Source organism: Micropterus dolomieu, linkage group LG20, assembly GCF_021292245.1.
Source record: "Micropterus dolomieu isolate WLL.071019.BEF.003 ecotype Adirondacks linkage group LG20, ASM2129224v1, whole genome shotgun sequence".
NCBI classification, from domain to species: Eukaryota; Metazoa; Chordata; class Actinopteri; order Centrarchiformes; family Centrarchidae; genus Micropterus; species Micropterus dolomieu.
The window spans coordinates 18954814-18968602 of NC_060169.1; the positions used below are offsets into that span (position 1 = coordinate 18954814).

The 13789-nt window shown below is 40.9% G+C and overlaps 1 protein-coding gene across 1 annotated transcript in view; it reads right to left on the reverse strand.

The window, feature by feature from the left end:
- Window positions 1-13789, reverse strand: part of zfhx3b (zinc finger homeobox 3b) — a 111094-nt gene that overhangs the window by 46690 nt on the left and 50615 nt on the right. Inside the window, exon 3 of the mRNA XM_046033275.1 lies at window positions 13358-13589. Coding sequence (XP_045889231.1) covers window positions 13358-13589 — 232 coding nt within the window. The remainder of the gene's footprint in view (window positions 1-13357; window positions 13590-13789) is intronic.

Here is a 13789-nt window from a genome sequence, read left to right on the forward strand (position 1 = left end):
GAGCATTGAAAAAACGACCGCTGTGTTCAAATTATGGTTGTACTCTCTACTAATATTTAACATCATTAGAAAATCATTAGAAAACCATCATAAAACCTGGGATTATGACCAGAGCATTAAACACAATGATTATTCAGTGTGTTCCTTCTCCGCTTTGCCTTGGAAATGAGATTTGCTCTGCTGCGGCTATGTAGGGGAAAAGTAAGAATATTTTTCATAATTACTGTAACATTTGAAAAACATTGGCTTGCATGAATTACTATACCATTATGCAGTTGTGTTTGTCTGCCCAAAAGCAAAGTTTCCAATGAGGCTTTGCATGGGATATCGTTAATGCATTTTCATGGGGGCATCAGCAGGAAGAATGCCAATATTTTACTAAACCTTAACCTTACACAACTTTACCAGTCATGTGGGTAGCAGAGACAAACTGACTGATAGCATGCATATAAAAATGAAATGTAAAATATAAAGATATTTATTTTTTCTTGCATATTTGGCTGCATATTTGGCGGCAGTGTGTGTCAACACCATGATCAGAGTACAGCGTCAAAGGTGGTGGGACATGAGAGGGACAGCAACAGCTGTGGTGTGGTGAAACCACAAACCATTAACTAAACTTTAGTAATGGATTACCTTTGAGGAAAATGTGTAAAAAAACTAACAAAAAAGAAATCTAGCAAATCTGTTTTTAAGACTGCAAGTAACAGTGTGTATATTTTCTACTGTACTCTGATGTTCTACTCTACTTGAAGAAAGGGAGGGCCAATAGTGTCAGAGTTGAGTCTTTACTTTTTGGGATTTCTCGGCAGCCCCATTATCAAGAGCAGCCATCAGCACAAAGATAAAAGATCCTAATGGAGCTGGCCCTGGTGGAGATGAAAGGTGCAGAGATGGCACACTGTTATGAATCTCTAATGCAGCCCATGTTTCTAAGGTAATGACTGACTCTCAGGGCCCTTTCACAGGCCTCCCTGCTTAGGGCCCAGGTGATAAAGGTCTCCTGTTCCTTTTCACCAAGTAGTAAAGCAGTAATCCCATGGCCCTTGCTCTCATTGGTTCTGGAAACCATCCTGAGAAGGTACAAAAAGTTTATTTTACTATAGATATTTCTTTGATTTAGTCAATGGATTGACAAAATGAGCTCAAAACAGTGGCATGGTTGAAAATAATACTCATTGTCATCACTGAATTTGACTTATGGTCTACAGCTCCTCAAATGAATGATAGTCACTGTGATAGTGATGATGTGGCAGATGGCACCATTTTGGTGAAGCTACTGCATGTTCAAAATAAACATATTTCTTTGTTTTAACACAGAAGACAGTAAATCTTTTCATACTTTCACATGCTGAAGTATGCTTGTTTTACAGTAGGTGAAGAATATGAACAACATTCTTTTTGGGTGAGCAGAGGGCTAATGTAAGAGCAATCCCTTGTCAAGCTTTTCAGAGTAATTGAACTGACACTTATGAGAACCAATGATCTTTTGAATGCATTACTTGGCAGATATTCTGCCTTTTGTCCGTTAAACTTTGCCAGCAAAAAACGATGCCCTTTGAACAACAGGGACATACACACAGTGAGAGAAAGAGCAAGTCTCCTCTCCAGTCCCTTTCACAGAACCTAATGGATTGTGAGCACTTAATGCATTAATCAATCAATATCTCTCACTGTACATCAACAACGCGACCAAGTTATGAATGACCTTTGTAACAAAAAAAGGACACTTTAATGCACACAAGATTGCTCCTAGGTTAGTAACTTGGGCCCATTTTTCATCACGCATGATTACACCTTCACAAGGCACAGGGCCATTAACAGTGCACTAAATATACTGTTGTTAGTTGTTATACAATTTGCAAATGGATTTGCTGGAGGTAGTGAAAGACTGAAAGCTAGGTTCTACTACAGAGAGGCCTCATTTCTTCAATTATCATTTTATGATAGCTTGAAAATAAGTTTATTTTCATTACTACAAGTCATTCATTGCACGTTTACAAGACCTTGTGACAAGATCGTGAACTCACGGAGCAATCAATTTTAATAATTTCCCATTAAATGACTGGATTTTTTAAAACTGATAACAAGAATATATGAATATAAAGATTCTCTTCTCGGGGCAAAAAAGTGGACTACAAACAAAGCATAAAAAGAATGCCTTTCCTTCTCTATCTTTATCTTTTTAATAGTGTGGGTAACATAGCAGGACAGGAAGGACTGAGGATGGTGATTGTGGGATAATACAGGACAGGAAGAGAGCAAGGTTGAGGTAATCATGATGGGGGGCATGTTTCTGAGTCCCTTCCTGAGCACTGGTGGAGCGTGGAAGTGAAGCGTGGAGACAGAGTGGAACGGACAGGACCTGACTGCAGAGATCCAGAGAAAAGAAGTGCCCAGAACAAGAGCACAAACTAATGCTATTGTGGTCAATGCACAATGGGTCCTGCAAAGTGACTGCAGAGAGGCCTTAAACAAAGAAGGTATTGCCATTCGCTCTCCCCCCCAATTAGATTCTTTCCCCCAGTTTAACATGACAAAAACAGAGCCCATTTTTCCTAATTCTGGCTGCCATACTGGTCCCTGTGCCACCTTAAATCGAGTAAGCATCAGAGTGCTGGCCTGTCTGTTAGACTGACAACGACTTGTGACATGGATTCAAACACATCCACTGTGTTCTCCATTCTACATCTCACACAGAAATATATGCCCCATCTCAGCTTTCCCAAGTGCTTGAAATATTCAGCATCTACATGAGAGGAACTCATTTCCAGAGAAACCCCAGTCAACAGGCATTGCTACAGTTAATCATTTTCAGGTTTTTACAGATTTTTACTGAAAAATAACTGGCTTTTTTTTTTCTTAAAGGAACAGACAGATTTTATGTGCCCATGCAACCAAACATTGATGTGTTTTCTGCAGCAAGAAGACACTGTTCACTGCAGATTACAGTAAACAAGGTCCTTTTGAGACAATCACAGCACAGTCTTTTCTTCTGGTAATAGACAATGAGACAAATGGGGTAAAAACACAAATGAGCTGATGATTATGTGTCAGAGTCCCTCAAAGTCATTTAAAAACAATTAACAGTTAAACTACAGTACAGTATTTGTACTGCAGATTAGATTTTTTTATCCACATTTCAAATTAACATAATGTGGTTGTAAAGAAATACATACCAAAAATAATGAGCTCTTGGCATAGCGTGCTTATGTTTTAATAGTTATAATTTGTGACAAAGTGTTGAAAAATGCTAGCAAGGCTAAATAAGAAATATATAAGTGTACCTATTATGCTTTTCCATATTTTATGACTTATCTACAATGTTGGATGTTCATGTTAAACATGGCCAAAGCTTCAAATAATGAGGTTAAAGTATTTAAAAGATATCCCTGTGAGCAAAAACCTCAGATTTCCTGCTGTTCTGAACGCTCTGTTTTGAACAGCTTTTTCTCCCAATGGCTCCGTTCTATGACATGGAGCTAGACGGAGCCGATATTCCATATATGGTTATTTGTTCTGCACAGCTATGCTTAGCCTGTCTGTACCACTCAGCAACAGCCTGGTAACATGCTTCAGGTCTTGGCCAATAACAGTGACAGTGGGCTTTGGGGGGGGGGATTAAAGAGACAGGAGCATCTACAGCTTGTTTCAGACAGAGACTGAAATGAAAGTCTACATGAGGAGCCAGTATAAGACAGAAAATATTTTTTTTGAACTTTGAATCGTGCAAAGCTGACATACAGGAGTCACAGAACAACAATATAGGGCTGGAAAAGCAGTATAATAAGTCTCCTTTAAGACATTTATGACATGAATACTACTTGCAGTTAAATTCATACTTTGATTACAACAAATAACATGTAATTATTGTATACATTTAAATCGCATAAAATTAATATGTAACTGCTTAACATTTCACACATCTCTCCTTGCATACATGGGTAATGATTTTCGTTGCTGCATTTAGGATTAATGATTCATCAACAACTATAAGCAACTAACTCCATAGTGAAGCTTATGTTCTTTGGAAACTGTTGTTGCCCTATCTCACAAATTCAGATTATATACCTATTATAGTATTTCTGAACAAACATCAATATACTCCTTTACAAATGTCTAGTCAAGTGCATACATATCATTACATTATTATATCTTAAAAAACAAAACCATTTGCCTCCTGAGTGGAAACTGGAAAATCTTTTTATAGCAGCACTTGGTCTAACATAGCTGCCTAATGCAAAAAAAGGACCAGAAATTGCATGTCCTCCCCTCTCGACTGTGCAGCGCAGCTGAATTGACTCGATATGCTCTCCTGTATGCTCACTGAGCAAGCACCATGAAAATTGACCTTTGCTTGCTTTCTAAACAGTGGAGTATTCATCTTAATGCTTCAAATTGGCCAGGGTGGGTTTTTCTGCCGTTTCCAACATATTTGCCTTATTGCTATATACACATTATGTTTGCATTTTTGTAGAAAATAATAATTAAGAGATCTACACATGAACATGCAAAAAAGTATAACAGTTAAAGCCATAAAATCCTTGTAAATTGCAACAAGGGTTTAGAAATCGTCATAAAAATGATTAAATATGCAATAACCATTATGAAGACAATGTGCAAATAGACACAGGATTTTCACTTGAACAGCTACTCTTTGCTTATTATGTAAACAAAAAGAAACTTTTGACCTTACTACAAGTAATCTGCTCTTTTTCCTGTACTTGTTTTCAGTGTTAGTAAAATAAGTGCTGTGTAGTCTGTCACACGTGCAAACCTTTATTTCTTTATTATCCATGTGTGATTCAGAGGACGCATGTCTTGTCAAACAGACAGTTCAACGGGGATTAAGTAATTAAACAATATTCCTAGTACATAAAAATTCCACGTTGGTATTTGAAAGGGATTGATTATTGTTCCAAACCTCAGATTCAACAACAAAAATGTTTTTGGTAACTGTTAAAAGTCCTATTGTTGGACTAAAACTCATTTACAATGTAAACGCCAGGGTCCTCATTTATTTTCCTTTACTTAAATATCGTCCGTCACTATGCTCATCCAAGCTCCTTTTCTCCAAATGGACAGTGGGAAGAACATATCCACAGCCAACTTATAAAACAGCAGCGCCAGAGCATCATTTCCAGCCAGACAAAGACAGACTGTGAGAGATAAGCCATCAATTGGACCAGGATGGACACCATAAATCTGAATGAGTCAAACAGTAAGAATGTCCAAGATTGTCACAAAACAAATACTATTTTGTCTGGGACGTTACCAGGCAGCTGATCACATCTGGTTAAATGGAGTCGGACTGTGGACGGGACTCCCTCAAAATAGAGACCTTCTTTTGTTTAACAAATAGTGCCCTCACAGGATCACTGCTGGTCAGTCAGTAGCCACCACACACCAAGAGACGCTGTTATTTGTGCTCTGCTCATCAACCACAGTGTTCTTCACAACACTTATGCAGATAACCACTGTCTTACTGTGTGTCAAGTTTACGGATGACTCTCTGGAAGAAGGTGGACCCAGGCCCCAAACATAAAGGTGCTTAGAAATCAATGGCAGCCTACTGTGACCTACGCTGGGGATATCACAATCGAAGTGGAGTGAGAATTTCTGTCTGTTGCCGATACCCAGCAACTTAGGGTCAAGGGGGACAATATTAGTGGAAACTTGACAAATTCAGAACAATTCCCAGTATCCATCTGTTCCCTCTAATGTCACACAGTACCCTCACCAACATACAGTAGGGCCTCCCTCCCACTCATATTATGGTGTTTTTCCACCAAACTCATCCATTTCTCTTCATCCACCCTCCTCTCACCGTCCTCAGGTGGCGTGTAGTGTACTGTCAAGCACAGCGTGAATCAATGACTGGTGCTCACGCCCACAGGTAAAGGTTAGAAAGGTTCACTATTGAATTATTTCTGCACTTCTCTCATTGCTGCCATCTGCCTGGCTGCTTTTAGTTGATGTGGTAGAGGCACTGGAGGGGACTCTTTTTGCTAAAGCACTCAAAACATGGACGCGTGTGTGTTTTGTGTGTATCCTGCATATGTATGTATGGATGTTTTCTTCAAATGAGAAAAACACAACATGCATTCGCACAATAGGCAACATACGTGTGTGTACTTCCACACACACACACACACACACACACACACACACACACACACCTACACTTACGCGCACTCTGTTCACTACTCGTGACTATCTAGTGGAGAGTGGATAATGAATCACAACATCTGTGCTTTCAGCCAGTCTTTGTTTCATCTGCCTTTATTCTAATGGAGCCTTCGGAGTGTGAGGGCAGCATGCTGCTGGATAGGGCATCCTTCACTCTCTGGTTTTTTGTTTTGCTGTCAGCGAGGCCGATCATCTCTGCTGGACCCAGGGTGAACTCATCCATAGCACAGATCATGCCCTTTGATCCACCAGCTCTCTCTGGGGGGCACAAACAGCCTTATTAAAAATGGCTAAATAAAACTTTCCTAGCCTCGACTCGATAGTTCCCAAACTTTACCCCTGCTTCATCTCTGATGCTGCCTATGGTCAAATTGAGCTGCCTAATTCTGACAGCGAGAAGCACTCTTCACCCAATACCAAAACATAGTAACAAATGAAGCAATCTAAGTGTTTAACAATTTATTGGTTCAAGTTCCAAGACTACCTGGCATACACTTGCACTACAATCAATATCATAGATGAGACCATGCTGGATGTAAGATGATAATGTGTGCCTTAGGGGAAAGTTCACGAAAGGAGCATTCAGAAAACTTATGAAAACATAATAATAATAATAGTACATATTACCACTTAAGAAAATCCAAACTTTGGCAACACGTACATTGTAGTAAATGTTGACAAAGTCCAAAGTGGGTTTGATAATGAGGGACAGACCCTACTGTCTCTAATTGTAAGCACATTAAAAGAGTCAGTGGAGTCATGTTAGTTACATTAACTGTAGTAAAGTATTTGTCCAAGTAATTGTTGAAAAACCCCTGCATCATATTCTCTAACAAGAAAGTCAGCCTCTTATGCATTGAACAAGTACTTCTGACTGCAGAAAGAATCTTTTGGGCACAGAAACCAAACTATACACATTAGTCCTACGTTCTATCAAACACGTTTCATATAAAATCACTTATTCAAGAGTAGAAACTATCTCAGGCCTCTCCATCTTAAATTGACTTGTTTCTCCTCCATCTCGTGTACCTGTACAGCAGTGACATGACTGCTGCTATAATTAAACCCATCACAACCATAATGTCTTTGTCACCTAATCTATTCTCTCCTCCACTGTCTGTCTGTCTGTAACCACAGACTTCCCACCCTCAGCTCTGACTGACAGGCCCTGTGGAGCTGTGGTCACTCCGCATGAGGGACATGAGGGGCAGCAGGACTTCTGCATTACTGCCTTGCCCTCCCTCCTCCCTCCTCTTGAGCCTGTGATCCAGCACCTCACACCAAACGATCGCCACCTCTGCTCCAATATCCAGCAGCAAAGCCTCTAGGCCTGAAAATAGAACTCATTAACACGTTTCGTAAGTACAAATGAGATGACTGTCTCCTGATGGACTGTCTATCTTTTGGATCAGCTTTCAAGGAGAGTGTCTGGTAATGACAAGAGAGAGGAAAACCAATATTATAATGTGCTGCCTGTCTCCTCTGAAAATGGGCTTGATGACAGGGAGAGCCTCTCGCACCCACGCACGGCCTGATTCTCAGTGCGGACACCTATGTGCGTGCTCATTTATGGGTATGTGAGTTTGCAAAATGAATTCTGGTGCATACTTACACCCACATGACACAACTCACAGTGAAATCACACACAGTGCATACAACATACAGGGCACACAGCATGAGCAAAACTCAAATACAGCATTAAAAAGGTTTATGTCCTGATCTTGAGAGGCTATTCCTTCTGTTGTTTTAGCATGACTCAACATGTCCTCATTGAATTTATCACTTTTGTTATTGTCTCTATCTTTCTGTATACAGACACTCATCTTTGACATTTTTGCTGCCTCTGTTCTCCTCTAAGCCAGATCTATTGGACAGGCTGGCACACCAGGACCTAGACTTTACCCACCTCCCAGCCTGGGGGCAAAGCTAGCCAGTATTTACAGAACGAGGGTTCAGTCGGGAGAGGTAGTAAACATCTGGTCACAAGACATTTTTATTCACAGCCTATCCCAGAATAGAGTGGTGGCTTTCTGGTCAATTTGCTATTACTGTTTGAGCTAGCAGAGGAATTCATACCAAGCCTGTCCATAAAGAAGGGGGCACAGGTAAAGAAAAGACTTGCTTGTGTTAGTTAGAGCAGCAAAGTCATATGAATGCTGATACACAACTGGAAAATCTATAAAGCCGTCATTTTGGCTTTTTTAATAAATGTCTAGTCTTTTGTAATATTTTCAAAATGAAAAGTAATGCATTTATGAATTTCCTGGCACGTTCTGCGGACAGCAAACAATTTCCTATGCTGCCTCTATGCCCTTTGGACAGGGATTAGAAGGCAGGCGACTGACGGAGGCCTGACTGAGCTGTGGGCCCTCTGGGGCCCTACTCATCCAGGCCTGCACAGTCCTCATTCTCATATCCACTCTGCATCACCAGGGCAATAACAGCCTTTATTAAAAGCGCATTGCAACAGTGTCTGTCTATACAACTTACTTTCAGATTGGCCATAATGTGGCATGTAGAAAGGGTCTAGTGGTTAGGGGCTACAATATCCTGTTTCTGGAAAGGTTTACTTTGCATTTTAACAAGCATGAATAAAGGAGGACATTCCAGAAATGGCTACCGTCTGTTTTGCTCTTGCCTGTGGGGAGCAAAAGCTCAGACTAGGGCCCTTGCATGCCATCAGAGCGTGGCCTGGCTCACCTCTGATTTGACCTGGCTTTAACAGCTTTAACTTAGCCACTGGACATGTAGATAGCTAAAGTATGATAACAGGGGATAGTAAAGCCCTGTTAATATATTGCAAGAAAAGCAAAGGATGAAAACAAAAAGATGAAGGCATGATTCAGCTGAATGCATATTAGATATTAAGTATAGTCATTTTGTTTCTGTTTTTGTGTATTTTCACCAAGTACTGTTGTGTCTGTTATGTATGTCACCTGTTATGTGTTGCATCATTTTGACAGAGTGGATTTTGTCTGCCATTGTTGAATCTCAATATGAGCCGCAAGGTGTTGCAAACCCTAAAATATGAATGACTTTTCTCGATTTGCTTTATTAGTGCATTTTTCCATGTCACAGACAATTTTCCAGCTTTTTCAGAGCATCTTAAGAATTATGCATGAAGCAGAAATGGGGAGGGAGGCATGTGGGGAGGGCAGAGAAATGCCTCTGTTGTCAGGACAGGCCTTACTATTAGGTGTGTGACCCTGAAAGCGCACCCCTTTTAGCTAAAAAAGCAATGGATCTCATATTGGATACCAGCATTATGCAGCAATTTGTATGCATCCTTTCATCTCATTTCCATTTAATAATGCACACAGATTGCCTGCCCAGTTTCTCAAACTGGTCATTAAAAGTAACGCTGATCTTAACTGGAGGCTTAAGTTCCACTTACAAGCCCTCACGGTGTGGTGGATGAAACAACTGCAGAGGCAAAGTAAGATAACCCCTCCCCAAACCAGGCTTCGCCGTTGAATACCCAGGCCTCTATGTCTACACAGACGGGAGACAATGACTGGTGGCTGCCCAGGCGGCCCCAGCCTTCTCCTTCCCAGCCTCATAGACTCACAGACAGGGATTTCCTCCTGCGATGAGAGCCAAGCCGTCACAGCCCAGCGATCAAGGGCCTGCCATCTGTGACTGAAGCAGATTTACAGCAGGAGCTAATCCACACTGTCAGCCACGTTTGTTCTCCATCTCTGCCTCCTCCGTACACATACATATAAACACACTAGTACACCACCACTGACAAATACTAATATTTTACCCTTATAAAATGTTCTCTCCTGCATTTCTCTCCCTCTCTCTCTCGCACACACCCAACAAAGCAAATATTTCTTGCAGAAGGGCCCTTCAGTGAAATTTAACTTTGCCCTTTTTAAAAGGCATGATCTCATTCTGTACTATGCTCAAAAAATATCTTTAGTCGATTAAATGTTAAGAAATGAGAAACCTCAATGTGTCATTGAGTTATATGCCCTGGTGAACATCATTCATACGAAATAGGGTCATCATACGCTAAAGTGTCGCACAAGCGCTCACACGCAAGCTTCCCAAACTTGTTTCCCCCACTTCTTTTGCATCTGTTCCTCACCATTTTCTCCATATTGGTCTCTCTCATGCACATACACCCCAATGCTTTATGTTGACAGCAGTCACCATTAACCCCTACATTTGACATCAACATGACACTAGGTTTTACCTTTTCTCTGTAAACAGTAAACCTAAAATATATTTTGTCCCCATGCTGTCAAACCAACTGTCCTCACAAATGAATGCTTAACGGAGGTTTTAACATTTCTCGTCACATTCATGACTCTCTTTTCCATTTTTTGGGTCTACCTGCCACCTGGTAATGAACTGCTAGCCTTAACCCTGGAGGCTAGCACTGGTTCAGAGAGTGTACTGGTTCAAGTCAGTGTTTAAGCTTTAATCCGTGATTTCTGCACACAGGCCAGTTGTGTGATGCTGGGGTCCCCCTGAGGCCCCCTTTGTTTCCCCACAGATAAAGGGTTAAAGAAGACAAATGGAGGCGGGGCCACAGAGCAACATGCTTAAGCAGCACTTTATCAGTACGAGCAAGAATTAAAACAATGCAAGTCTTTGTATCCACAGTCTAATTGGAACGAAGGTTCATTTCTGCTGCCCTTGCTCTCCTTGGACATCCAGCCCACAGGAGATATGTGGCATCAAATCCCTACAGTCAGTTTGCTGTCCTCATAAGGAGCATTAATATGCAAACTGTCAAGTTTTAAACACACCAGATCTTTCATGAACCAGCCTACAGTAATTTCATTCCAATGCTGTTGTAGAAAGGTATCAGTTGACAACACGTAAAGATCCTGATTCAAGGACATCATTGTTTAAAATGGAAGGATTTTTTTTATGTAAGAATTACATCATGCTACCATTTCCTACCACCTCTCTGTGTGATTGTATCATGTGTTTCATGATAGTTGTGACCTTTCTGGATAAAAAGGCTTCACATGTTTTGGGAAAAGTCCCAGGCAGGCTAAAAGCCTAGCACCTAGCGACAGCAGAGAACCACTTGCAGGATCACAGAACAGCAGCAGGCGAGGGAATTACTGTCTAGGTGACCCAGAAATCCAGGGGCAACTTTGTTTTAACAAGCCAGGGAACGTTCCACCACTTTAGCAACTATGCCTCAACCACAAAAAAGAGCCCAGTGCCACAGAAGAGCTAGCGAAGAGGAAATTAAATATTACACTGGGAGGGAATGGTTCAGCCCTAGTGGAGGAGTGGGGCTATGAGGTGGATTGGCGCAGCTGATGCTGTTGTAACAAGGCATTTGGGGCATGAAGTACTAGAAGTGAGAAGTGTGGAGTTAGCAATTTTAGAATTAATGATTACAGATGGAGAGGTATGATTATTATTGAGGTAAGTAAGATGCACTTATAAAAAATGCATCTTTATCAACTTATGAAGGCAGTGTTGGATAGAAAATAAGACTAAGATCTAAATGATAATGGGTCACCAGTCTTATGTTTGTGGTTATCCGTCTGCAGCTCTTTATAAAAGAGCAGAATGCATTTTCCTGACAAAGGCTTATAATTAGTAAAACCAAACAATTTTTTGTTTGTTGGTTTTTTTTGTTTGTTTGTTTTTGGTACAGTAGACCCCAAAATTACAAGGGAAACAAGACATTTAGACAAAAGACTATAAAGACACTAAAAACTAAGTTAATAAAAAAAAGTAAGTAAGAGGGTCATTGTAATTTGATGAAACTCTGCAGGGGAGTCACTTCTGTGTGTGTGTGTGTGTGTGTGTGTGTGTGTGTGTGTGTGTGTGTGTGTGTGTGTGTGTGTGTGTGTGCGCGTATGGGTAATGACACTCACCCTGGCACAAACATGGGCATCTAGAGTATCAAAGTTTAAAAGGAAAAAAGAAAATTATAAACACAACATCTGCTAAAAACATTTATTTGCAAACAGCAAAACAACTCCTCACACACAAAACGCAAAAACTAAATTCCCCACCCCCAACCCTTTTAACCTAAATGGCCTTTCCTCTTGCCTTTGCATGTTCGCTTGTCCACTGTACTGTAGTCATTAACATATTTGGAGTGCAGCGAGCAGAAAGCTTAATTGTCCCTAATTGCTCAGCTAAATATGTTCTCTAATGATTTGCTTCAGATCTGTGACTGCCTTTTGCGCAATTTCCCGGCCGCTGGCTTCATTATCCCTGCCTCCTTGGAACAAAGCGTCTTCACAGGCTGGGCTTTTTTTCCCCCTGCATAACACAGACAGCGAGTATGTGTGCAAGGGAAGTAATGGTTCGCTCTTGGAGGGACACACAATAGAGCCCCTTTGTCAGGGCACAGGAGTTAAAGTGATTGGAAAACCAAATCTCTGCTAAGAAAGAGTGTTAATTGACCACAGTTCAGTCTTCCTAATCAGTCCATAATAAATGAGCAATCAAGGCACTTTGTTTCAGTCATGCTACTGTTGTTGTAGCCGTGTCTGTTTTTTTGGTGTTCTTGTTGTTGTTGCAGCTGCATCTGTTGTTCGACTCCTCCTTCTCTGGCCGTAATGTTCTGTCTCAATATGTCTTTAATGGCTGAATAGGACAGCTCCCATTAACAGTGACCTCTGCTTTTACTAGTGAAGGCAGGCTTTGCAGGGATATTTTTAGTAGATGGTATGGACCTAAAATCATATCAATATATCAATAATATCAAAAATATATTTGAAAAATACAGTTAGATAGTTTAAACAAAATTAAGAGATAACTCCCAGTAATGGTGTAAATTGTATCTCTGAATGGGTACACTCCTCTATTTAGTTAAAATCTCACTCAGCTCTGTCAATGTACAAAGAATACTGTAATTTATTGTTCTTACGATGAAAAATAGGAATGTACATTTGAGTTAATATTTATGTATTTCAATTATGGCTGTACCACCTCAATCATCTTTTTCCAAATGAAACCAAGAAAACCAACAAGACCAGATAAATGTAGTCCATATAATCAGTCACATATCATTGGTAAAAAATTATGAATGCATATTTCGACAACTCAGGCATTAAGTATCTCAATGGAGTGGATGGATGTGTGTTTATGTGTACAAGAGAGAGTGGCATAGGTAGAGAGATAAAGGCAGACATACATACAGAGACACTAAAACAGGGCCACAGGGGCAGGTTCTCACCTGTATCTGAAGAAGGGCATTTGCGAATGGTGAAGATAGAGCTGAGGTCCTCCTCCTCCTCCGGGAGGCCCTTCTGCAATCGCTGAAGCTTCCTGAGGCTCTCACTGCGCTGGTGCTTCATGGAGCGCACATGCTGGATCAGGTTGAGCTTGGCCTTGGTCGAGTAGTTACACAGCACACAATGGTAGTAGCAGGCATCACCCTCCACCGCGTTTTCGTGCTGCTGCAGGTGCTGTGGGAGGGGATGGAGAGAGAGAGAGAGAGAGAGAGAGAGAGAGAGAGAGAGAGAGAGAGAGAGAGAGAGAGAGAGAGAGAGAGAGAGAGAGAGAGAGAGAGAGATTATTGTAGATGGCGAATAGCTGGCAGCTAGGCACCACCGACTCACTTTCACTCAAACAGTTGGCAAATGAACAAATCAATTCCCAATCACAG